General features: G+C 36.9%; 1 protein-coding gene across 7 annotated transcripts; it reads right to left on the reverse strand.

The window, feature by feature from the left end:
* Nucleotides 1-1877: 1877 nt before the first annotated feature.
* Nucleotides 1878-26453, reverse strand: cnot6a (CCR4-NOT transcription complex, subunit 6a). Of its 7 annotated transcripts, none has more exons than XM_087299210.1 (12): nucleotides 26374-26453; nucleotides 24834-24955; nucleotides 19428-19614; nucleotides 18733-18818; nucleotides 17306-17407; nucleotides 16980-17048; nucleotides 14883-15040; nucleotides 14603-14757; nucleotides 11959-12113; nucleotides 10899-11132; nucleotides 10614-10816; nucleotides 1878-4602 (listed from the first exon to the last, which is right to left on the reverse strand). In XM_087299210.1, the coding sequence occupies exons 2-12, from the start codon at nucleotides 24943-24945 to the stop codon at nucleotides 4390-4392; spliced, it is 1674 nt and encodes a 557-aa protein (XP_087155336.1). In that variant the 5' UTR covers nucleotides 24946-24955; nucleotides 26374-26453; the 3' UTR covers nucleotides 1878-4389.
* Between the last annotated feature and the right edge of the window lie 1324 nt (nucleotides 26454-27777).

Consider the following 27777-nt stretch of genomic DNA (forward strand, 5'->3'; position numbering starts at 1 on the left):
CATTCTTTTTTTCTTTAAACATTGTGCAAGTGTTATGCTGGTATTCCATAAATGGTAAACAAGAGTTGGTCCAGTGCATTACATAGTGACATTACCTAAATACTTATTGACTCTCGGCTGATTCAACCACAATCCTGACCATTGAACTACTACCCCTACTGACAGAGAAAAGTAGACTATGAAACAGGAAAAGGAAATGAAAAGGATTTCTATGGTAAAGCCAAGAACATCTGCTCAAAGTGGATGTGAAAAGAACAGGAAAGAGAAATGGCTGCGAGTCATTATTGCCAAGTTGAGCATGTTGACATGATTAGCATCACGCTGTTTTTGCTTGTCGTGCACAAGACACCACCTGAAACCATTGTCGTCTTTGACCCAAAGGAAATGAAAACTTCTCTAAACATCCATATGGCGATGGCAACAATATCTAAACATGCAGAATTTTAAAAGTGACTTTTTTTAGAGGTCAGTGACACTGCACAGAACACAAGATGGGGAACAAGAACACTTGTTAATATAAAACATGTCTCTGTCTTATTGAACCCTTAGGAACACTATACTTTAATAAAAAGAGACTCATTTTACAAACTCGAGTTATCATTTTTTAATCCATTCAGCCGATCTCTGACAGGAACACTTTTAGCCTAGATGATTAAATCACATTAGCAAACTAGCATCTTGCTTGACGCATTAATCGTTTTCTTGTATAAATCTCATTTTGTTGTTAAATTGTGTATGAAGTCTGACAGACAATATAAAAGTTAACTACACTTTTCATTCAGGCGTAATAATAAATGAACTTTACAGCAGTACAATGGCTTAAGCAAAGATAGTATTATGCAACACCTGAAAACCAGCAAGCTTGTCAATATAACCAATGGCTGTGTCCGAAATCGCATACTTCGAAAATCACTAAAATCAGTATGCGAGCTGGGCAGTATGTCCAAATTCATAAAGTTTGAACAACAGTATGTGAGAAGTACCCGGATGTCCCACTACCTCTGGAGAGATTCTGAAGTGTGCATCGTTTGGATGCTACGCTATCCCATTATGCACTGCAAGAGAATTCATGAATGAGAGTGAAGCGGGTAGGTCACGTGATGACAAAATGGCCAGTGTAGTAGGTCAGAGTTCCATTCATACTACTGACATTCATATTGTATAGAACGTACTTTTCTAACGACCGAGTAGTAGATTTCAATTCAAATGCAGTACCTACTCAATAGTAGGTGGTTTCAGACGCATCCCTTGTCTTCATGTCAATTCAGAACACATTTGGTTTGGTGCGGATCCTGAACTATACCCATTTTTACCAGAATACACAGTAATTAGCTGACTTTCATGAGCGACAGAATATTTTGCCTGCTGCAGGCAAAGTACAACAGCAAGTTCTTTGATAATTACGTCGGAATGTGTAGTTCCTAGCAACATTGGCTTTGAAAATAGCAACTGTTAATTTTACGCTGATCTTAGCACATGCAACTACAGAAAAGTCAAGCTTTAAATGATAAAATTATCAAATCTATTTGGTCATTAAAGAACAATGCTAATGGTCTAATCCAATTCAATGATTTTTGCTAAGCTAAAAGCACTCCCTCCAGACACTGCTGAATGGGTTCAAAAATCGTAAAATTGAACAGTTTAACTCTAGGGGAGCTGTAAAATGAGACCATTTTCAGAAGAAGGTGGAAAGTTCCTTTAGCCTTATACTATCTTCTGGAGAGCGATAGCGAGAAAACACCTATGAAAGGAGGAATTTATAAAAGAAAAGGGAAGGTCTGCTATGCTTCTCAACCCAAAACATTCATATGCTTTAAACTACCGGCTCTGAAACCAGGTGAAATGCCACATAAAGCTCAGGGTCAAAGTTGAAACTGTTTGGTGACAAAATGACAGCTCTTTATTTATCTGTGACTACAATTTCATTAACGTAGTTTTTCTTTTCTCAAAAGTATCTCGAAGTGAAGGTTAGCAACAATATAAATCTATAATTCAGTGTGCCAACATTTTTACAAAAAATTTGGTTTTGAGTATTACAAAACAAAAGCAAGATGAAAAAAAAACAAACAAACAAAAAAACTATTAGATATAATACACACATCAACACAATTCATGTCAAAGAAAGGAAACGTGATACATTATTCACACTTTACAAAAAATCTTTTTTTACTACAACACCATCAGCAATCCAATAGAACCAGACAAGTCGCTTTCAGTTTAAGAACCAGAAGGAAAACAAAACAAATGTGAGGAATAAAACATGGGACACCAAAAAAAGGGGAACTAGAAGATGGTCCTCCCTCATTTCATCTATTTACTCTTGCTTGATAAAAGTCCTTAAAATTGACCTCTGCTTCATGGCAAAAGCATGTTATCATTTAAAAAAAGAAGCAAAGAGTAGCTGCACCAGTGATCTACAATAAGTGCTTGTCAATCCGTTCGATTTTTAAAACATGACAAATGCAAAAGGGAAGGAGAAAACGAAAAACAAATAGGCTTTACGAGCATGACGCTAAAGTTAAAAATCAGACCACGCTACAGGAACGCCGGCCTTGCGTTTAGAGCAGAAAACAGACAAAATAAAATCACCTTCATCAGGTCAGAGAACAGGCTTTACAGTAGTAAATGGAGCTTTACACTTGGCCTTGTGGCATTGGATGGCACGACACGAGGAGATAACCGTGATCTAGCAGGAAGGGAACAAGCAAAATAGAAATTGAAATGAATCGCCTGAGTCGAGAGGGAGGAAGTGGCAGTAAATACAGAATTCAAACGATACTGGGGATAAAATAGAAGAGCGCGGATCGGCACAGCAGAAACACTCACTTTACTTGACTTTGTAGACAACCAAAAAAAAAGATCAGCGGAATAAAGATGTTCGCTATCCAACACAGAAAGAACCCAACAAACAGAAATGAGGATATTGTAGGCTGTTCAGGTGTTCACCGATAGCACTGGCAGTGCGCTTAGAGAAATGAATCAGTGAGGCACAATGTCATGTGTACTTTAATATCAAAGCGGGTAACAGGACAACGTCACCAGAAATCTGCCTTGGTGGAGCTATACGTTCCAAAAACTCAAACAAAAACAGAACTGGTACACTGGGTAAAAACTGGGAAACCTGGACAAGTGCAACTTTACACAGCAGAAACCTGAAAATAATTAATTTACACGCGCTGGTCTTTTTGTATGTTCATCCGGATGAACATCTAAAACTGATAGAAATTTCGCTTTCATTTACAATACAATCATTATTATTATTTTTTTTTCATCCAAATTTAAAAGTGTAAGTACAAAACAAAAGGAAACAAAAAGAATGCAGTAGGACTTGTGTTGCTTGTATACAATCATGTAGAGAAAAGGAAACTAAACATTTACACAAAAACAAAAAAACAAAAAAAAAATGAAAAGAAAGGAGTGAACTGGAGACTTGGCTGGGCGAGGCGTCTACTGGTCGCATCGAGGGTTTTTGTTTATCCACCTATGACTGGGATGTGCTTGTCTTTGCCCTATTCTCTGCATCTTAATGTGATCTCCAAAGAAAATGGAAAGGCTACGGTCATTCACTAAAACACAGCTGACCCTTCCCGATGACTTTCCCTTTACTGAAACTGTTGTATGCACCAGATTAGCAGGTGATCTATGGCACATGAAGCAAGACAACTTGCTAAGTCGGCCATTTTGGCTCTTGAAATGCTGCTTTCTTAAAAGTATGAATATAAAAAGGTACTGGCATCCAATGGACTATAGACCAGGCCCAAGTAGGTGGTGTCGGTGGGCCGTTTTAGGATCCGTGGAGGCCTCAGCACCGCAGAGTGCAAATGTGAGTTCGGCCAGCTCTCTTTACACATTAAAAGCCCTTTTTTTTAAAGGGTTGCTCTTGGAAACCGTACTATCTGACCTAAGCTGGTGAAACTGTTTTTCTTTTGTCATCAAATTCAGCTGCTTGCTCTAAACTGGCCTCGTAGTTGCATGATCCAAATTATGCATTTCATGATAACTGATCTGGACTCCCTGCATGTGTTTCAAAGATATTGCCATTGAGTTATTCATATATTTATATATAAAAAGCTTTTTTTTTTATTATCTATCGCAAGGTAAAACTTACATGATCACTCAGGGCCCCTTAGGAGTTTTAAAAAAGTACAATGCTAATTGTGCCCAGAAACGGAGAAAGGAAAACAATAAACAGTAACCGAAACAAAAGAAAAGTGGGTGGGAGGTGGTATAGATAAGACTGAAATAAGTGTCCGAGTTAAAATCCGTGGGAATAAAAGTTTGCCATACCCCATCGTCTCCCCTTAGGGATTCAGATTTGCACACAACAGCCCTCCTTCTGTGAGAGTAAAGGAGTTTGGGGGCCGGAGCTCCCCCTGCTGGCTCGGAGAACTACCTGCGGCCAGGCAGATGGATGCCGTTGACAGCAGGCGGGAAGGGCAGGAGCAGCTCCAGTTGTGCAAACAGGGAGAAGTGATCGGAGGGGATGTGGGGATGAGGGCAGCCAGTGACATTGTTCTCGAGGAGCCAGTGGTGTTCCAGGGGACCCAGTACACCCAGCACGTTAAGCAAAGGTTGAGAGTAGAAGATGTAGTCAATGATGCCCTGAAGAAGAGAAAGAAAACAAACGTTTATTACAACCGAGCCATGGGTGGTTTGACATTTCAAGATAAAACATGCTACTTCTAACAAGCATACTGTATTTTCTAACAAATAAATCCTTATATCTGAAATATGCTGTGACTAGGGATGCTCATTTCGGTTAATTTTGCTAACCGAAAACCGCGGCTCGTTAATCGGATATTAACAGTTAACTGGTCAGATTAATATTAAATTATTATTACACTTTTTTTTTTAAACTGACATGTCTATTTTGTGTCTGACACATTAAATATTGCAATTTAAAATACTGATTTATTTTAACAGGCAAACATATTAATAACAGAACATCTTCACGCACCTGCCATGTTTCCAATAGCATAGAAAACCAGAATAAAGAAAATGAATAAAATAAACAGGCCTGCCCTAATTTTGCATTTAAATAATTTAGATTAAAAAACGAAAACACTGACTGATTCCTTTTTAAGTACCAGCATAGGCTGTTTTTTTTTCAATCATATTTTTTTTTTTCTTACGTCAAATAAAAATAACAGACTTCCTCAAATTGCTCGCTCCATGGAAAATATACATTTATTTAATGCCCTGCTGCTATTATTATAAATTACAAAACCTTTTTACATTTTTAATAGAAATCATTATTTTAAAGATTGTGTCTTGATAAGGTTTCCTCTTGGTTCAAGTGCGCGTGCTGCGTTATGAAAATATTGAAAAGACAATGACAACTCGGACATATGTTGACTTTTTGTAAACAGTTTTGTTGTTTTTTTTTTTCCCTTTCTAAAAACACCTTTTATGTTGAAAAGGAAAAAAGCGCGCTGATTTCCTCTGCTTGTGCATAAAACCTCTTTCACATCCCTCAAATATTACTTACGATGGTCAAGCGCTGATCTTTTTGTGCACTCTAAAATAAAGACTGCTGAAATGCGATTTAGCGCGTATGTCTACAACATTTATTAGATTTTTTAGGAATATTTCTGAATGTCTCCAATAAACTTGGAGCGGCATTAATGCGTCCTGAAGTAAAGTGAAACGGCTATAAACTCCAGCAAGAAAAAGGCCCATTCTCAATTCTATTTTTGTACCCCTACCTCTTCCCCATTGGCCCTTGCAACCGAGGGTTAAGGGGAAGGGCTTCAAAACTTACCCCTAAGAATTGGGACAGCACTACAGCACCTGCACACGTCATCATATGTCCTTGCAATTTCTTGCTTCATATGAGATCAGATGATCACGACTGCTGGAGTGCTTCCAGTTGTGTTATTTTGGGGTATTTATCTTCAGGAAATCACTGAAGGCATATATTATGTTATCATAATGATCTAATGAGGCATTAAGATCGTAATACTGTGCATTTAACACAGTGCCCATACTCAATGTAAACACAAAAATAGCATTAACATTATAGCAGACACTGTACAAAGCTCATAGACAGCCACTAGACTTTTCTGATAGGGTATTCCAGTGTCAGAGTGTCAGAATGTTGTGGGACTGCTGTACAGGAGTTATTATTAGGGATTATAGATCGCGGATAGATCGCGAATAGATCGCGGAATTTAGCGGTTTTTAAGCGTTTTCTTTTTTTAAAAAAGCATGACGGTAAAACACGAACGCGGTTGTAAATATATTAAAGTATTATTTTTTTTGTTATAAAAATTCATAATAATGACAAAAAATACTAATTTGTGGATCTCCTTCCTCATGTAGCTGTTGCTGGGGTATTTTGGGAATTTTTTTTCCTCCCATGGTTTTAAGTGTTGTCCTGAAAAATCTTCGTTTGAAGGGGTGTATACCCCTTGCCCTTAGCCCTACGCCTTCAAGCTAAAGAGACTTGGGACACCACTAACCCTTCACGGGCACATGCAAAACGAGGGGTAGGGGTAAGGGGAAGGGCTAAGGGGTAGAATTGGGATTGGGCCAAAGTCACTGTATGCAGAACTACAGACCTTTATCTATAAATAAATTAAAATTATGGAAACGATGTTCATCCCAACTGAAAGCTACGTTGTGTTTGCTGGCTTCACGCATCAGGCACCTGTCAGTCAGTCTGTCAGCACGCAACCTCAAAGTGTTTAACAAATAGCGCACATCACAAATACAGAAAAGTTTGCACTGTTATAATTCACTTACCTTTTAATAAGTTTTGGTGCGATTGTAACCCGCTATTAAAAACAACAACTAAATGTTTTGAATAGGAAGCTGTACTGTAGCTGTGAAGGGATGCATTTTGGTGTCGCGCCCCGCCATGGAAGAATGAATGTAGCGGGAACCATGCTCTTTAAAAAGTTCTGTAGTTGTCTTGACATCACACACACTGCCGCTCTGGGTTGAGCCACGTGCAAAACTCTTGCGGCCTTTAGTAAACCATTCAAAAGATGCCCTTCTTAACGCAAAAAAAAAAAAAAAAAACACATTCGACCAGCCCCTTATGCAGCCATACTAAAAATATATTAAATAATAATTAATCGTTTAACTGATACCATTAATCAGTTGCAAACGCATCCTTTCGGTTAACAGTTAATAGATTACTTTGAGCATCCCTAGCTTTGACTTTTATAACACAAACTTCAAGCAAGCAAAACACAAGCATTTAAGTGTGTTAAATGAGAGACAAAAATGTATTTGTAAAAGCACCAAGGCTTGACATTCACATGTTTACTTCTTTGTTTTTATTATTTTAAACAGAGTACCAAACAAGGTTCGCACTATCAAGCTATGATTATAGTTGAAGAGAAGAAACAGTTCAAAACACGCATAAGAATTAAGTCAGGGCCAATAACCGATTTATAATATCGTGATAACATGCATGTCAATAAGAATGATAAGCTCTGGACTTTTTACTCTATATTGATTAGGAGCCAAACACACAGCGGAAAAGTGCACACAGTTTACACTAATACATCTTCGTATTAAAATTGCATTTTAGAACGAAAATAATCCATATCCACACAGTGTTTTACCTAGCATCTCTGAACAGCCCTCCAATCGCTAAAAAAAGCACATCACGTGACCACATACACACAGCCAAACACACTGCCATGCCCTGGTTGTCGGAGCTCCAGGGTTGTCGGAGCTCCAGAGCGGTGCATGTCGGACTCGGACAGTTTATCAAGGATGTACCGCTGGATCGCATCTCACTATAGTTGTTAGTGATATTTAATTTATATTGTCCGCATCTAACGACTCTTCAGTCTTTTGAATCAATAACGTGTCACAGCATCGGTTCACTACTTCAGTCTTTCACTTTCACAGGAATTTTTTCTTTATAATAATTTATGTCAGAATAATTCCATTCCAACTGCAAGGAGGAAAAATGCCTTTTTTTTTTCTTCCTACCTATTTAAGTCTCCCCATAGCCTCATACAGTATAATAAATGCAATATTTCAAAGTCATTTTACAGAAAACCCTTTAAAATTACAAAAATAACTGCTGAAAGTGATAAATATATTATATGTGTTGTCTGTACTATGATGAACCACCTCAACACAAACTGCTTTTAGTTTTTTTTTTGTTCTAAAGCCCGATTTAGAAAGTGTATAACTCAGGCCCTGTATGCTCCATCAAACTGCAGATTGTTTTGATTGTTACCAACATTTGTCAGGAGACACAAAAAAAAAGAATTTTGTTTTTAGCATGTAGTATGCAATAATTATGTTAGTTCAACCGAAGGGTGGGAAATCACAGCTTTTTTGCTTCTGATCTGTGACTTTTACACATTCTGTTTTGGACACCCCTCTTCCTGTTTTCATGCAATATCTCAGTCACTGATTGGCTGATCAAGGCTCGCGATACATCAGCGTAAAGCTGAGAATCTCACCTTTACAGTGATATGTATTCCATCTGGATAGGTCGAAGCCATCATATTTTCCAGAATTTTGGAATATCATGACCCTAATTTGTTGCGTTTGGCACTTACAAGACACAGCAGGGGTTTACTGATGCACACTTCCTCAGAAAACGCAGAAAATTGACTCATTTTGCAGAGGACAACCTAAGGTAAAAGATGATATAGCTTGTTTGGCTATCTGTGCTAGCTCCGGCAGCTCACGGAGCAAATGATCAATAATTTCGCTTGTATGTTTACAATTAACGAGTTTATACTTTATGATTCATTCGAAGACTGTTGGATATGTGATTGTAAATCAATAAAAATAACAATATATCCTTATTATAGAGAATAAGAGCTTTAATTTGATATATTACTTTCCAATGTGTGTCTAATATTAGCGATGTGAAAAATATGCATACTGAACAACGTACAAAATCGGGGAGGGGGGGGGGGGGTCGAGATATTATACAGAGTGTAAATTAAGTGTAAATAACTTTGTTACAGTACAACAAATATCAAAGTGATGTGTATCAGTTGAAAATAGACATTCTAAAGCCTGGTTTATACTTGACAAGTCCGCTTGTTCGCTTGAGCGTGCACGGCGAATGTGACGTCATCGCGGATTTTGCGGAGGTTCACTTTGGGTGCGCGCGGCATGATTTCTGTTGGCGGTGCGTCGGGCATTTTTTGAGACTCGAGCGAACAGTGCGCGCAGCGCCGCAACTGATTTAAGTGGAATATGATACACTTTGAAGAGATCTTGTCTGAAACAGTACGACTGTACACACATCTAATAACCCATGATCAGAGAGATAACCTAAAGATCAATAATTCCTGCCTAGAAATAGCAACAGCCGTGGGAAAGGAGAACGTTTTTGTTAAAAGGTTTGGAAAAACCTGAAGAATAAGTTTATTAAAAACAAAAGAGACCATGGCAAAAGTGGAGACCAGGTACACAATCACAGAATGTTTTTCCACCATTTATAGGTTTAACACTGATGTATTTTGTTTAATTTTGAATTTAAAATGGTTTAATAGTTACAAAACTAATGAAGTCACAGAAGTATTTCTTTTATAACTGGGCAGGAATATTTAAACCAACCGGTTTACAATATACTGATGCCCTGTTTCTCTGGGCTTTATTGGTGATAATGATCTGTAATGTTGGACCATCATTGCCTTTTTAGCATAAGAAGAGGACAGAAACTAGCCAGACAATAAAGTGTGAATTGTGGAGCGGGCTAAATCTAAAAAAATTAAATAAAATTCTATATTTTTAGTAAGTGTGCTTTTTTTGCGATAATAAAACAGATATTTTTAGAGTAACTCATGTTCTGTTGTCATTAATTACAAATACAGATTATGTTTTTCCACCGGTAACACTGATTTATATATTTGTGGAGGGGGCTAAATCTGAAAAAGAATCTTTTCTAAAAAAAATATATATATATATTTTTTTTGCTTCTATTCTTGCCATAATAAAAATATATTTGTAAAGCAACTCATGTTCTCTTGTGATTAATATTATAATAAACTTTGCCGAAAAATAAACAAAAGCAAGTGATTTGAAAAAAAATATATATATCTTGAATTGTTATAAAAATACTTAATCATTAAAATAATGTATAAAAACAAATCAAAATCAATAGTTTAAAAATATTAAACTATATTATGATATGATGTAGTTCCGGAAACTTTCCATCTCTCCGTTTATCCGTCTGACTTTACGGTGGGTTTCTTCTGACCGCCCCCTGTCGTTTTAAAGAAGTATAGAAAAGCGAGTATAAAAGCCTCGGTCGTTTCGCGAGGTGCGCGCGCAGTCAGTGGAGGTGCGCGATGCGGTGCCAGGTGCGAGTATAATTCCAGCTTTAACTTTCACCCAGCAGGTCATATGGTGTTATTGATGCAGAAAGACCTCTTAAATCTATAATTATTCTCCCGATGACGTCATTTTGTTCCCGGTACCGGGTACGCAGAGTTTAACTGGTTAAGCATGTTTTTAAAAAGCGCATAACAGAATTTGTGAGGTTTAATGCATGCACTCTAGGGATGCATGTCCCCACCAATGGTTAGAGTGAATCTACGCCCTTGGATAACAAAATAAACGCTTTATATAAAGTGCTACTGAAGTGAATGACAGAAGTATTGTATGAAAAAAAAAAGTCAAACCTTAAAGTCAAAGGTGTAGTTGGTGTAAGGCATCAGGCCGTTCTCGTAAGCACTCTTCAGTTTGAAGCCGTGTGTGATCCTGGTGCTGGAGGTGCCATTCTTGCCATTGCAGTTGAAGTTGGTCAAGCTGTCAATATAGCGCAACTCTTTAAAGTCCTTGTGTGCGCCGTCCACTCCACCTGTGCTCAGGTACTCCACAACACCTACGAGCACAAGAAAGTCTCCTCAGGAATCAAGCAAGAATTAAATATAAAAATAAATCAATTCATTAGGAGGCATACACACCTGAGTCAGGCAGAGAGTTGAGGTCAGCGCACAGGACAAGAGGAATGGCATTGGTTTCTCCAGAAACTGAGGAGAGCTTTAGACTGCGAGTGGCTTTATCCACAATGTTCTTCACTTCCGACAGGAACATCATGGTTTGGACGAGCTTCACGTCCGAGTACTCTGGGTCCCAGTGCATGTGAGCGTTGGCCACCAGGAGGAGCTGTTTCTCCATGCCATGCAGAGGCTTTCCAGCTATGTAGAAGAGAAAATAAATAAATGTTTAGACTTTGAACAGTGATAGCTTAGTATTAAAATTTTTTGGGTTCTTTACATTGCCAAAACATTGAAACCCAAACTAATAAATGGGGAAAGTTCAGTTTTTATAATGTAATAATTTTTATTCCTAATTTGTTACATCTACATAGTTTCCCATTTCTTTGGAGTAAATGCTTAAACTAAATTGAAGAGAGTGTTGCCAACCTGAAATAAATAGTTTGTTGTTGAAATCATATCTGCTCTTTTCTCAATTTAAAAATAAAAAAGTATCTAGTTCTACAATTTAGCACTGATGTGATATTTAAACTTAATATGTATTGGAGGAAGTGGGAAGACGGTCTGTTTTATTTACCTGCCTGAATGAAATATTAGCCATGGCGAGCTACCTGAAATCATGCCAAGTGTTAACGAAAAGTAGGAGACCCCTGCTCTTTAACATCAGCTTACACTAGGCATGGGCCAGTATATGAATCTGATGGTATGTTAACCTTGGATAAAAATATCACGGTATTGTGATGACTGATCTATTTTTAAAATGTCTGGGTTAAAAAAAAAAAAAAAAAAACACGATTTACATATACCGTAGGAAATTCTGGCGAGTTTAAAACCTTGACTTTTCCAAACAGCAGTATACCTCAAACTCACACACTTTACAATACTATAATAGCAATTTATATTAAAAAACAAAACAAACAAAAAAAAACCCACAGTTATAGTGTGAAGTCACAATGGAAATGTGACAATGGCAACAACTTCCTAAAGTGTAACTGTAGAGAAAGGAAAAGAGAGAAGGAAAACAGACCGGACAGCTCCATCATCTCTTTCCGCAGCTCTAGTAGTACAGCCACCCCGATGTTGTCCTTGGTCATCACTCTGTTCAACATAGCCTCCGAACCCTCAGAGTTGGCCATGGCCAGCTGGTTAAACTCTACTGTGTGCTTCTGCACCAGACTGAATCTGTGGAACATACAAACACAGAGCTCAGGACAGCATGTGCAAACATAATAGTAATACAACTGCTGTTCATCAAGTCATTCTCTGCAGGTTTTCTACATCCTAATGTTGTGGCTGTTAAATCCCCATCCACCTTTTCCATAGGAATTCAAATTATGGGTGGCATTGCAGTATTGGAAAACATTGCTATCGAAGAATTGAAACAAATCCCATCAAATAAGGTCACACTATAAACAATCCATATACACAGTGCAAACTGAGTGAGAGGTACATTACAGTTTGTGCTTTTTTATAAAGTCATGAAAGTAAATGTAACACTTGGTATTAGGACATTATATAATTTCAGCATCAATAACGCAATGTGCGAGTCCGCAATAGTCACATCGCAGTGATCTGCAATGTAGTTGAGATTAGTTGACCAGACAAAAATAGTGGAGTCATTTCATATTTTAACCTTCGAATTAGATGTGCTCCAACATTAGGCAGATTCAAATAAAGACTGAACGCATGCGTTTAGCTGTGTCTTTACTGAATGAGCACTTTGCTACATCCGACAGATCGCATTGTCTTTTCGTTTTCATTTTTTTATAACCACTTACACATTTTAATATTTTCTTAAACTTGTCTTTAGTCCCGTTTATGTTAAGCACTTTGAATTGCCACTGTGTATGAAATGTGCTATATAAATAAACTTATATAAACTTATATAAAATCTTTTACAAGCCATTCAAGTCATGCATTTATTATAAAAATCGCAATAAAAAAAATTATACAAAAAAAAGTAAATAAAAAATATTGCAATCAGTTTTCCAATATTGTGCAGCCCTACTTGGTATTTTAAAGTGACTTTAGTATTACAAGCATGTGTGCAAAGCTTCTTCAGAGTTCACTAGGTTTTGCTCTCCAGAATTTCATTTTGGAGTACAGTGAAGTAATGTGCAACACATCAATAATACTGCTGCAGAACTTGTCTTGAATTTGAGGAACTGCGAACTGTGAAGACAAAAGAAAGGCACCTCACTGAACCCAGCTTAACACTCCTCAGATTGCTTGCAGTTGAATTGCAAGTTATTTCCATAGTCAGGGTTCCTACTTGAAGCCAAATTATAATGACATAGCTGAATTACCATGACATCAAACTAACAGAAAAACAGGCTGCTGTTGTGCTTATTCGAATATCATTAAATTAATAGATGTCATAACAACATTAAATTGTTTAGCTTGAATGTCTTGTTGCATAAAAACACTACAGCAGAACAAAATTTACCACAGATTTTAAATTTGCTCAGTATCTGAAGTACTACCTGTTTGTGTGGCTGTGAAGTGCTCTCATCCATATCTAGTAGCTTGATTTTGCAGTTGTTTTACAATATTTACATTTAGATTTTCTGTAATAAATTTTTAAAGTGGCAATTTTGAAGCCAAAGTTCTGGAATCTACTTTCTGCAGTGTTAGCCTTTGTTAACAGGCATAGTCTTGTGACTGCATTTGACAAGGGTTAAGTTGATGAGCGTGAAATTATTAGGAAATAGGAGGAAACAGTACAACACATAAAAAAAAAAAAAAAAAGTTTAAGAAAATTACATTTACGCAGTTTAATGCAACAAAAATTCCTTATAATCAATAACTTAAGCAGGTCGCACACCGGATGCACCGAGACACAGCATGCACATGACAGTTGTAAGTATTGCACACCAGACGCACAAATTCTAATGTTATTCAATATGAAACTATTCAGATGGTGCTCTTTGGTGCGGCAGAAATATGAAGTGTCCCGAGTTGTGGATGAGTACCACAGACAGCCACCGGCTTGCAGCGCCGATGCGCATACCCTGATGGTAATCCATGTGTAGAATTGTTAAATGCATGTTACTGTGTGGCACAACACAGCAGATCTGGTGTGCAACCCCCTTTTGACATTGGATAAATAAAACATAATAATAAACAAAATAAATAAACATATAAATTCAATAATGTTCCAGAAATATTCCACGACCTGTGGGAACTAGGCATGGGCCGGTATAAGTTTCTGATGGTATGATAACCTCAAATAAAAATTTCACTGTCACGATATCACAGTATTGTTTACTACTGTAAAAATTATTATTAAACTTAGTTAAAAAAAAAACAAACAAAAAAAAAAACTACTTCCCCCCCCCCCCCCCCCCCCATTTAACACAATAGATTACATATTAGAACACACCTTACATCTTGGAACAGTAAAAATGTCATAATAATTAAAACAATTAAAATAAACAGCTGACATATCTAAAGATATATACATCTTTAATGAAGATAGAAGATATATACAAAATATTTTTGCGCTTTTAATATCTTGACTTTTCAAAACTGTGGTAAACCTTGAAACCGGTTATCATCCCATGCATAGTGAGAACCCTGTTTACACAAATCTCCAAGGATGGCAGGAAAAAGATAAATAGAAATGAGAAACACTAAACTAAAAGTCAGCGATGTTCTTATGATAGACTCACTTGTCTGTTTTGTAGAAAACTGCACAGCCATCCACATGTTTGCGGTCAGATTCAGACATGGTCCTGGCTCGGGACTTGGGGCTAAAGAAACCTTCGTAACCCTGCTCCTTCAGCTCCAACAGGAAGTAGTTGTAGTACTGCTCCGTCTCCACTTCCTGTTACACCCAACAAGACACCATTCATTTGAAGCAATTTGATTTCATTGGCCACCTGGATGAAACTGTGCTGTGAGTTTATTTGAAACAGAAGTGCTGTGGCTTTATGAGAAAGGCTGACAGACCTGTAGGCTGATGATGTCTGCACTGCAGCTGAGGATCTCCTGCATGATGGACTTCTTCCTGTATTCCCAGTTGAGGGCCCATGAGGGACAGTAGCCATAGAGTTGACGCGTGGCGTACTTATCACACAGCACGTTGTAGCACATCACAGAGAAAAGTGCTGAAGTGTGAAGAAAAAAAAAAAAAAAAAAGATTTAATAAAAGCTGGCTCCTACAATTCCATTCAAAAACCTTTTTTTCAATTTTCAATTCAGTTCAATTCAGTTGTGTTAAAGCCTTACAAAGGCATATCAGCTAAAACCCAAGACTACAGCCAGCAAGACTACAGCAAGCAAGAAGTGAAGTGAAAATAACTAGGATATTGTGTAATAGAAAAATAAACAGCCATTTCATGTGCATCTTGCGTAATTAGCCAAATCATTAAAAAGCAGCATGTTCAATATAATAGTATTGTGGAGATTGATTATTTTGTAAATATAATTAGCTTTTAAAAAGCCCAAATTATGGGTTTTTGAAAATGACCTACTATGTAGTGTGTAACAGCTCTAAGTGAAGTGAAATATCTAGTTAAGCCTTAAATCTAAAACTATTGATTCATCTATAAAAGAGTAGACTCATCGTGCTTCAAATGAATATTCTTGATAACTAGTCTTTAGCCGTGCCGGCGTGACATGGATATGAAACCCCGCCCAATTGTAGCACGCTCAAACCCAAGAAAATTAAAAACTTCTAGCCCCGCCCACAAACACAGAAGCAAAAAAAAAGAACACTGCAGCAGACGCTGGTTAAATCATTTCGCGACGACACTGTGCTCAGCTGGATATTATTGAAAGTTTGTGTTATTTTCTCTACCCAAAGGTGAAACAGTCAAGAGTCAGCAGTTGACATTTATTTTTGCAAAAATACCTCAACATTATAGCCCCAGACTTGTGCTGTGTTCCTGTCATTTTTCTGATGAGCTGCTTAAGCAATTTACATACAACGGGGGATGTCTGCCGTTTGTTAAAGGATAATTCAGAATAGACTATTGATGTATGGAACTTCATGGATCAGTTTCTTCCTCCATTTCACAAGTGTAAGTAAGTTCAATTAAAATGGTTGCCTCCTTGTTTTCTCTAGCTTGCAAACCATGCATTTTATTGTTTTGCTACTTGTAACCGCTTGTACTGTATCTGGTTAACTCTTCATATTCTCATATCGCGTCTAATGCCACATTGAAAACATGATGCTTTGTTTACAGATTTGAATGCATTTGTGAGCTTACGTTCCACTGCCGTATGTCATTGCTATGGCCACCGCCAGCCATTCCCACATACACGTGCGGTGTTCAAGTTTCAAAAGTTTCAGCTTTTGCCACTGTGTGGATTAATACTGAATGTGTCACCGTTTTTACTTATGGTTAAGAATAGAGCAATATTCTTTAATGCATTCTTTAATATTGTTTTAATGCACTCCTGCATTGGGCTCACCCACACAAACCTGCCAACATTTGTCCCTGGAGAGAAAAAAAAAAAAAAAAAATTTCGGATCTCGTGCTAAATGCAGTCGGCCAATTGCAACAGACTGTTATCGCTCCAATCAGGGCAGATTAGCATCACACTAAGGAGGGGTTTGGGAACTGATGAACCGCTGAACGAATCATATGGGAGTCTCTAGGATAATTAGGTAAAAATAAATGCATATTATAAGTCAATGAAAGTGTTTTTTTTTTACCTTGCATGCATATTAGACTGTTGTTGAAGGTGGTTAATTTGATGCAGCAGTTAACAATAACTATGGCTAAGGATTTAGATATTAGTTCAGTTATTTGAAGTACATAAAAAAAGAAGAGCATGAAAAACACTACCACCAAGAATAAAACACTAATACTGCTAATTTAACAAATTTCTATTCCGTTTATTTCCCTCCTATTTTGGAATATTTGATTAACTGTGCAATCCCTCATCAAGTAAAACTGCCTCAATCCAAACTACGTTTTAATTCACTTTATTTTTTGCAAACAATTCTCGAAACTGTTACAGCAGTATAAAAGTGAAGTGAAAGAATAGATGCAGCAGCGAAAGTCTGTAACAATCAGAGCTAAAGTGAAACCTGCTCACCTGCTGGCCGTGTTCTGTCTGGCTCCTGCAGTGGTATCCATGAGCGAGGTGGAGGTTGTTCTATAGGTGCTACAGGGGATAAAAATGAAATAAAAACAAATGTCAGTGATTAAACCTCAAAAACAGACCGACTGCCACACTGCAGTGCAAGAACATCGTAATTATTCCCACAGTAATTCAGAACTAATCAAAAGAGAGTTCAGACAACAATGCTGTGACTCATTTGATTGCATGAAATTAATCTGCTGTAAAAAGAGCGTGTACAAGAATAGATGCTTTTCAGATAATACCACACAAGCGGGGCAGCTTTATGATGATTGACTCACCGCGTTTGGTGCCTGCGAGATTGTCCAGCAGGTAGTTGAGAAGCCGACGGGTCCCATCAGGCTCTTGATAGAGGTTCAAGATTTCTTGTGCAAGAGGGTTTCCTACAGAATCACCAAACATGAAGCATGAAATGTCTCAGGAACGTGCAAAATTATGGAATCAGAACATGGCATCTAATGAAGCTAACATACAATGTAAACATCTACATTTCACTAGCTATAAGTGTTAAAACAAATAGATTTAAAAAAAAAAAAAAAAAAAAAAAACAGCCAAAAATTTGTAAGGACCAGAACCAAATTTTTTGGCCTGTGAGTTTTAGATATCTAGGTTACTGTGGATGTCTTTGATATCTTTCCTACTGTAATGATCAAACTAAATATCATATTAAGGTGGTTTAATTTTAAAAATCTAATTTAAGGAATAGAAAAAATAATTATAGAAAAAAAAAACAAATGGTTTCAAACATTTATGGGTTGCATTTTTCTGTTAAACAAAATAACTTCGAAACGGCTAACAAGTAATCGACTTAAACAGTTTGATAAACTAATACTATTAATGTCCATGTCTACACATTTCCATCCCTTTTTAAAATATCTTATTGTTTAACAGAAAAAAAGAAACTCAAAGGTTTGAATCAAGAATGAGTGACAATTTAAAATTTTGGGTAAACTACCCCATTAAATTAAATAGCTTACCTAAAGGCATATTCAACAGCAAGCAACTCTTCTCTTAAATTTATGAAGATTTTTAGAAGATTCAAGGGGGTTCACACCATAATGATTTTGGAGAATGAAGTGCTAGGATACTTTTGGGATTTTTTTTCAGTCGATGATGCATTACAAAAAAAAAAAAAAAAAAAAAACAGGAAATGGGATCCTAAAATCAAATAACTGGCTGGTGAAGATGGACATAGTTATAGCTTTCCTTGGGATGGCTCATCTCAGTCAAAATTAGTCTTTCACACAGAACACGTTTGCACGTTACACAGCCAGTGCAATGGGGTTTAGGCTTAGGAACACTTGAGCACCACATTTTTAATGTGGTTATACACAAAAGGCATGAGGCATGATTGCAATTGTAAAGTACGTTTAAATAAGACCATGGAAAAGAAATGCAGAAGAATTACAAAACCTGCAAGATACTACAATCGCATGTTTCGGTTGCATGATGGCGATCAGCTAAAAGGTGCTGTTATTCATTTATTTTCTGTAACAATTTCCAATTGATAATGCTATTAGTACTATTACTACTAACTAATTTTCATAGAGTAAATGCACTAGTTTAACATAAGAAAAACTAATTTATGGTTAGCTAAGAACTTCACACTGTCAACGTTCAATCTTCCCCCTAGAATTAGCACAAAAGGAGAAATAAAGTCCATCTGGGCCTGAAAACTACTGTTATGGGTTATAAAAGGAAGTAGTACCTTTCAAACCCAACGTTTGTAACTGAAAGAGTTTTCCAAGCTCAAAAGGCAGAACTCGTAACTGGTTGTTATTTAAAAGCAGTTCCCTGTGAAACAGACAAAAAAAGCAGTGACAGTCAGAAAGCACAAAAGCATACAGAGTGTTTTTTTTTTTTAAAGAAAGTAGTGCACAAAAATCCAAATGCAAGACAACAACCATCAACCAGCCTTTTTGGCATCTGAGCCCCTACACTAAACAAAAAGCTACAGTAGCCTGGTTCATTTCAACTGTTGGATGCAATCCCAACAACTTTTAAGAGTACCTAATACAGTAGCATTTCAGCACCTCTCAGAACAAGATTTATAACCATCCAGAGCAGCAGTAATCACACTAGCAGAGAAGTGGTAACATATTTCAACCTGTGACAAATGGAATTGATTCAGAGCAAGGCACTGTGTCACCCACATATGAGAACGCTGGTGTTATCAGAGTGCAGACCCTGGAGGCAAGCTAACATCACCTCTGAAGAATATAGGACCTAATTAACAAAGCCCTAGGCTAAGCGACATGTAACAAAATATGAGGTTTGAATTATCTGCACACCAACATAACATCCATCTGCCTGACATCACACCACAATCCTACTTGCGCTCCCATTGTCTTAATAAGCCGTGCAATTAACGGTGTAAAAATAAACGGTCAATTAGCATCTTACCTGAGATTTATCATGTTGCCTAGCTCGGCGGGCAGGCTCCTGATCTTATTGGACGAGAGGTCCAGATACACCAAGTTGTTTAGTTTGGCAATGTCGGGTGGGATTCGCGAAAGAGAGTTATCACTGATATAAAGAGCAGTGAGGTGGGTGAGGGACCATAATGCTGAACTCAAACTCTTCACTTTACCTGCAAAAAGACAAGAGAGGAAACACTACATTACATTCGGAAATGTAGATGCAATCAAAAGTAAAATAACTCAAGATGATGTGCTGTAGCTAGGGTTGCACAATATATAGTTTTAGCATTAATATCGCAATAAGCAAATCCACAATAATCACATCGCAGAATTTATAATGTAGAGTCTAGAGCTTTTTTGGTAAAGTTTTTTTTAGGAGTAACTGCTAAGATTAACCATAATAAAGTGAAGATTTATTGTTTGCATGTGTTTTTAAAACCTGTGAAAGAGCATTTCAAGAGTTTAAAACATTTGGACACAAGAAATTATGACCTTTGGAGGCGTAACAAAGTCTAAATTACATTTAGTTTCATGTCTACATATCTGCATTTCAGACCTAAAAAAAAATAGATATTTTTCGCTTTATTTATTATAAGATTTAGTTTGTTTTAAGGACAAATCTCAGTTAATTGACTATTTGTGAAAGTGGAAAAAAATAATAAATAATAAAATAATAATAAAAAATAAATAATAACAATATTATATATATATAAACATTTTTTTTTTGGACTAGAAACAAGGCAACAAAATAAATCACAATTCCAGATTTTCCCAGTCCTAGCTTTAGCCGAAAATGTTACATTCTTACTTTCAAGCAAGCAAAACCATGGTAACAAAATAGCAGCATGTCAGAATTTAAAGTACTTTTCAACTGAAAACATTTCAGTTCACATAAAAAGCCCATAAGTTTATTATTTTGAAGAGACAAGAAAGTTTTTTTTTTAAAGAAAGTTAAGTGAATGGATACTGGATTCAGCTTTTCAAAATAGTTTCACAGGAAAAAAAAAAAGTCAAACTGGTTTGGAAAAAGTAAAGGGTAAGTAAATAAAAAATAAAAATCTATTTTTGGGTGAACTATCCCTTTAAGAGAGATTGGATAATGCACCCTGCTATTACTTTCTCCTATGCAAACTTCTGTAATCTGTGGATGGCAGTGAGATGACGCAACTGACACTGATAACAACAAAGCAAATGTACAGTACGTCACAAAGCAATTATTCTTCATAATTAGAGTACATAAAGTACAGGTCAAAGTAAATACTCAAATTAAGTACTTCAAGTATTTCCCTTTTTAATGCAAGCCCACCTTCGGCACATTTGGGAAGAAAGATTTAGAACCCATTAATCTTTTTTGTTTCTTTGAAATTAATAAAAAATAAAAATAAATAAATAAATAAAAAACACTTGGCCAAAATCAAGCTCAGTACAAATTAAATTGATAGACAAAAAATATATTAAGTGTTTCTAGTTTGTCTGAAAATACTAATCATTTTAGCCCATTAGTTGTTCTGCAGTTATTGCTCTGTGAAACTTAATTTGAAAGTACAGGTATCTAGTAAAATGTATAATTTAGGGCCACGGGCCGCATGGGGAAGAAATAAATAAATACACACTGGTGTGTTTACTGAAGTTACTGTATTTAGATGAAGACGTGCTTGCTGTCAGAACAAACATTTGCACAAAATGTACATAATGGTGGAATATTTTAATATTCACAGATAAAAACACCCCACAACCATAAAATCTAAGATGTGCCGAGCAAAATGTTGACAAACTCATAAAATAGTGCACAAACCAGCCAAAGCACCTGACAAGCATTAAGGAGACAGTTGACCAAAAAATGCAAATCCCTCATTTGCCATACACGTCAATGTTTTTTTCCTATCATGGAGGTCAATGACTCCCAGTTAAAAATCATATTAATAAACTAGTATGACATGCATCAACATGTAATGCTTCATACAGTGCGATTCTTAACTTTAGGTTTGGGTTAATGTCTTTATTTGAAGCATCACTGATTGGATGAACACACGCAGACGGGTTATAGAAAGCCTCTAGGAGTTGCCTTTCTTCAAAGACTTCCAACTGCTATCGTTTATCTTGATTGAATTTTTAGGGAATAAAAAGTTAAACTTTGCTTAGACTGAGGAATTCCAGCACTATTTGACACTTCCTTTAAAACCCTTAGAGAAGGTTCAGTGTTCGCATGGCTTTCTAAAGCACTGTGAATAGGAGGCTTGTGATTAGCAACATTATCAGATCGCCATTATCTGAATTACGATATAAATTATGGATTAAGATATGATCCAACTTAACGGGAGGGTTTAGCTCATGAGCACACGTAAAAAAAAGTATTACATATTTATCCAATTTTCTGGAGTTGGCTAATAACTAAACAGCATAAGCCCTTATTGCATCATTAGCACTCGTGAGTAAATGTTGGCCTTTTTTAATCTCCTGATTTTTCTTACATTGGGATAATATCCTGTGCAATTTAGAAAAAAAAAAAAAAAAAAAAAAGTTATGAACCAAAATTATTAGCTTGCATGGATACATGCATCAACTGCCAGTGTGTAATACGCAGTTAGGCGGTAATACGGTATACCACGGGATCTAAAAGTAGCAAAGGTGTCAGTTTCAATACAGTTTTACCATCATAAAAAACAATGCACTTATATAGGAGACAAGTATTAAATATTATTTATTTAATGCCTACAAATGCGTATGCCTGATTATCATCACAGGACAGTGTGGAGAAGAGAGAGAGAGAGATGAGGCGGCATATTGCGCACCTAGTGACCTGCAGTTTGGCAGTATTTCCAGTTTCGATCGAACGAGAAGGGAGACAAGGTAAATACAAACTAGAAGTCTACATTCCCGCTGCTGTACCATGGGAGCAGACCAGATTTCTTGCGGTGCAGGAATGAATTTCCGAATAAATCGCGGAAGCAGTCGGTCACTCAGGTGTAATTTGAAAGGGAGCGGGGCACGCGGTCTAATAATATCGCTCCCGAGCACGCATGCTGTTTTTTTTTGTATTTGTGTGTATGAGAGAGAAAGTGTAGTGATGTGCGTCTCTCTCTCTGGCTGCCTGTGTGTGCGCGTAAATGAGAGAGCATCCTGCGCAGATCTCTAATACGAACAAGACAAACAGGTAACCCCGAACCTAAGGTCGCATATACGGTATTCAGTTTCTGTTTGGTTTAGGCACAAGCCAACAGTTTGGTGACGCTTTCTGCGCCTTAACGTCACATCGTTTTTTATTATGCATGGTAACACCGGATACCGGGGTAAAATAGGGAGGAGGTTTGACGCTATCAAAATTGTCACGGCCCAAGCCTAGTATGTATATCTGGCAGAGCACTAATAACAAACAATTTTCGTCATAACATGCAATCATTAAATGCCTTTATTAAATTATAAGTTACCTGCTATTTTTACAATCCTACTTATTTCACAGTAAAACCACTTTTGGGTGTGGATGACAACATTTTTGGTGTTGTTTGCACATCATTATCTAAGGCTGACAATGGCTATGTTTCCATCCAAAGATGCAAATTAAATGTGCAAAAAACAGAATTTGCAGCGGAAAAAGAAGCTGTGTGAATCTTTATTTTTAATTTAATAAAGAACTTGCACCTCAGAAGACAAATGCCAAAACACAATGAACGCATGGTGGCATTTGAAGGCTTGAGACGTGGAACACGAATGCTCTTGACTAATCTGGAGGTAAGTATTAGTATAACACTAATACTGAAATGGTTAAGGCGATTAAGAATGTAAAACACCTGAAATGTTGTTTTAGTCAATGTAGTCAGGCTGCTGGTTTGACCATTTACACACATTTTTTAAGACCACACGATCTCTTATAACAAAATCACATGACTTAATGTGTATACTGGAATATGTTTGGTAAAGGTGTTTCCATTGTGGTTTATGCTCATTTTTTTCTTATCGGAAAAAAAAAAAAAAAAAAAAGTTTCTCCAACTCAGTACTGCACATATGTATTTTTATGCGCATCTTGGCATTTCTATCAACCATTTTTTAATGCGCATATCAAATTGCGCAGAAAAATAGGCAGATGGAAACATAGCTAAAGTGGCACTGAAGCAGACACCTACAATTATTTTATTTCATGATGAATTTATTAATTATTCATTAAACTAAACGGATTGATCCTGGTAATTTATGGAAACTAAATAAGCTTGGGACGATAACTGGTTTCAAGGTTTGGTCAAGTCAAGGTTTTAATACCACTAAAAATATCTGTTCTGTTCTCAAGGTATATGTAAGGGTTTTTTTTAAAGTATTTTTATGTGTTGTAAAGAAATCTGTGTTTTTGAAACAAATGAACAGAGTAGAAGTCAATGATTTATTTTCACTATTTAGCCTGACATGTTAGCGGTTACAAAATATTATAAATTCATTCATTCATTTTCTTTTCAGCTTAGTCCCTTTATTAATCCGGGGTCGCCATAGTGGAATGAACCGCCAACTTATCCAGTACGTTTATACGCAGCGGATGCCCTTCCAGCCGCAACCCATCTCTGGGAAACATCCACACACACTCATTCACACTCATACAGTATGGACAATTTAACCTACCTAATTCATCTGTACCGCATATTTTTGGACTCTGAGGGAAAATCGGAGCAACCAGAGAATGCCCAAGTGAACGCAGGGAGAAAATGTAAACTCCACACAGAAAATTTTATAAATGTTTCTTAAAATAACGAAATTGCATTAAATGGGAAAAAAAGGTGTTTTTTTTCTTTTCAGACATTAAAAAATAATTTATTTTAGAGAAGTAATAACAATTCCACGATACCGACCCAAGCCTAAAACTGACATACCTGATTTTAACATTTAAAAAAACGCCCCAAGCAATATTATAGATACATTCATCAATAGAAATGCATTTCCTGCAGTCAATGAAGAAATCTTAAACATTAATTTGAAAGGCAGCATTTATTTAACTTATTTTTCAATGTGCTCATTTTTGCGATTGTTTTAAAACTTCCAATTAAGTCGCCTATGAGAAAAATGACTAGGAATAATAAACAACAAAGAATGGTCAAACAACTTGCTCTACAAACAAGTATTCATTTCTATACAGACAAAGCAGAATAATAGAATAAGAAAACATCAGTTTGCAACGTCAAGCAACTCTGCAAGCCGTTTTTAACATCTAAAAATAAATGGAAGTGAATGAGACCAGAAGTCTAAAGCCAAAATTAAAAAAAAAAAAAAATACAATAAAAAGGTGGTTAAATATATAAGATTTCAAAAAAGATGCAACATTAGCTACAACCAAAACAAAATCCACTTTAAAAAACTTTTTTTGAAGAAAGTAAACCAGGCCCACCAAAAAGAACCCCCAAACTTTACCAACAATCTCCAGCTCTGCCCAAGTTGACTTCTTTCCATTGGCCGCCTCCTCACTGGACATTATCGTGTACATCCGCCTTGGGTCAGGCGGATCATATTTTTCCTTGGGCATCCCTGTAATACTGAAACACAAAACATAGATCACTTTCACTCCACAGCATGGTTATGGGGAAATGCACAGCATATAGGATGAACGTCAAACACGGGCTGTTCATGAAAGAGTGGGTGTAACCGTGTAAAGAACAGGTGAGATGATTAGTAAAAATGACTTTAAAGGGCCTTAGCGTGTAAAAGGAGCAGAAACGCACAAAAGCAATTCCAGGATCAATAGCTGAAGGGATTTTTCCATTACGTGGATAACAGACACACACGCCACTCAACGTCACCCCGATGCTTAAATTTGCATAAAAGCACTCAAAAAACAAGATTAAAACGGCTATTTTTGCTTGTTAGCATTCATTTTAAAAACAGGACATAAGATGACAGCTCGCTGCTGAGTCGTGTCAGAAATTAGCAACTAACGTCAGCAAGGCAATGCGCGAGGAGTTGGCATTTTAGGGGTGATTCTTATGTGAATATGGATTTAAAACCAATTGCGAGTATGAAAAACTAACGAGGCGTGGTACAGAAAGCCGACTCGTGTTACAAATCCCCAAAAACAAAAGGTGCAGCTGAGAGCATTCCGAATAAACACGCCGTGCCAGTATATTTCCATTACATAACTGCAGCGTTAATCGCTAACTAATCAGTAAACCCACAGGCAAGTTGCGAGTCGTTTTTGGTCTTTCATCATTGCTGTGCAACGCAACCCAAACAAAAACACCACTACCACCTCGTGTTTATTTCCCAGAGCCACGTTACAGAGGTAGGACTGCTAGCTGTGCGAGTTAAATCCATGCTGATAAATGCAACCTGGCTGCAAGACGCCGTAACAAGTCAATTAAGTGCACGTAACGTTAATTAGAAAACTGAGTGGCTTGGCATTGTAAAATGGCATTGTCGCACATTTGCTGAAGTGAATTAGTTTGATTGGACCCCTACAATGTGAGCGATTATAAGAGAGGCCTTTCATACATGTACACTGGTTTACTTGGATGTGCATTAGTGCTGTGTTCATTTCATGGAACATCAAAGTAAACCATAAACAAGTTTTATTGTGTTTGTGTATTTAAATTGGATTTTTGTGTTAGCTTATGTAGCTTCCCTACGGACACAGCAGGCTGCTTATATAATCAACAACACATCTTAACAGAAAATCGCATGATTGATAATTTTATCTTAGTTTTTAAAACACGTACGCACGAGTAGATCGTTGAAACGAAATAATCACATTCATATCGATCCATCATTTCCTCTATTCAGATTGAGCAAATTAGCATGTTGGCTAACTGGCTAACTGCGATTATACATTCACAAAACTACACCAATATGAACCGCGACGTATAGCAACAGGAAGGGAAACATGCTCCGTTGTTTAAACGCCACAAGATGCTTTTGAAAATGATTCAAAAGCGTGTTGGTTTTACCTGTAAGCTCATACCAGTTCACAAAGACGAGTGCGCGTTTCCTTTGTTTCTGATCCGCTGCTCTTTCTCACTGAAAGCAAACAAGCATCATGGCGGCCGTGAGAGTTTCAGGGCGCGATAAGAAGAGCTCCTCTCATTGGCTACGCCTGAAACGAGCGATCTGATTGGTTCGTCTGTCTGCTTGACGCCTTCAGGCTGTTTACGCCAGCGAGGCAGGCCAAAAACAGGAGCCACAAAAATAGGTCAATTTTGCGGATGTTGACAAGTAAAGTAAAACAAAGATGCAGTTTGATTTTAACGTGCTAAAATATATTTTAATGATAATGTTGAGTTCAAGAGGCGACAAAAACATGGTTTGTTATGAAATTACAAATTAAAATATTTCAAAATATGTAGTCAACTTACATTTATATTATATTGTATTATATTAGAATAGTATTTTGTTATTGCATGATTTTAGTGTGTTCATGATAGATTTCCCTAGCAACGAGATTCCAAAGGGCTTCTTGTTTTTATATATATAATTATAGTTTTTTTCAAGCGTTGATGCACTGCAGTTTTATTCGATAAACACTGGATGGCATCATAGAGCTGTGCATGATCACATAGAATAGGGCAAACTTGGTCCTGGAGGGCCGGTGCCCTGCACAGTATAGCTCCAACTCTAATCAAACACATCTGCTTATAGATTTCTAGTGATCTTGAAGACACTGATTAGTTTGTTCAGGTGTGTTTGACTAGTGTTGGAACAAAACTCTGCAGGGACACCAGCCCTCGAGGATCAAGTTTGCCCATCCCTGGGTTAGACCCTTAACCAGGGGCGGCTTTAACCAACGAGCGAGGTAAATGGCCGCTTCGGGCCCCGGGAAATCTGGGGGGCCCAACAAATATATTTATGTTTCTTGATTAATTAAATAAAAAAATTCTATCATGTTTTGTATGGGGTCTAACAAAAAAAATCCCCCACTCAAATTATGCACTGTAAAAAAGCTGGGTTCCACACAGTGGACCATTTTTTACAAGATATTAATTATGCAGATTTCCTACAAGATTGTCAGCTCATTTTTCTGTAGGAAAAACTGCATGAATTTTATGAAGGAAATAAAATTTATGGAGGAATTATTTCCACAGAAGTTACAATCCGACAGGTCTATTACAGTTCCAGCAGGATTATTGTGCAGTATAGATATGAAGTTGGAGAAATTTCACAATGAAACAATGTATTTTTACAAATAATTTATCACAATTATTAAAATTTAAGAAAAAAAAAAAGACTAAAGCAGTGTCCAGTTCATAGCAGGTGGCGTTTACTCCGATTTCCTAACAAAAAAATGAAGAAAAATTTCCTTTGAGGGGTAAAGTTGGTGTAGGGCAGAAAACAGTCTGGACATTATAAAGCCATTACAGCTATGGAGAAT

Source organism: Danio rerio, chromosome 21 (assembly GCF_052040795.2).
Source record: "Danio rerio strain M-AB ecotype USA chromosome 21, GRCz13ab, whole genome shotgun sequence".
Classification (NCBI taxonomy): Eukaryota; Metazoa; Chordata; class Actinopteri; order Cypriniformes; family Danionidae; genus Danio; species Danio rerio.

Bases quoted from the DNA above. Each gene is read 5' to 3' on its own strand.
- cnot6a (XM_087299209.1), bottom strand. From the start codon at position 25,626: ATGATGAAAGACCAAAAACGACTCGCAACTTGCCT. The intron at 15,041-16,979 runs GTGAGCAGGTTT...TTCACACTTCAG, and splicing joins AGACAGAACACGGCCAGCAG to CACTTTTCTCTGTGATGTGC. The intron at 10,817-10,898 runs GTGTGTATGCCT...TTGTGCTCGTAG, and splicing joins CAACTCTCTGCCTGACTCAG to GTGTTGTGGAGTACCTGAGC.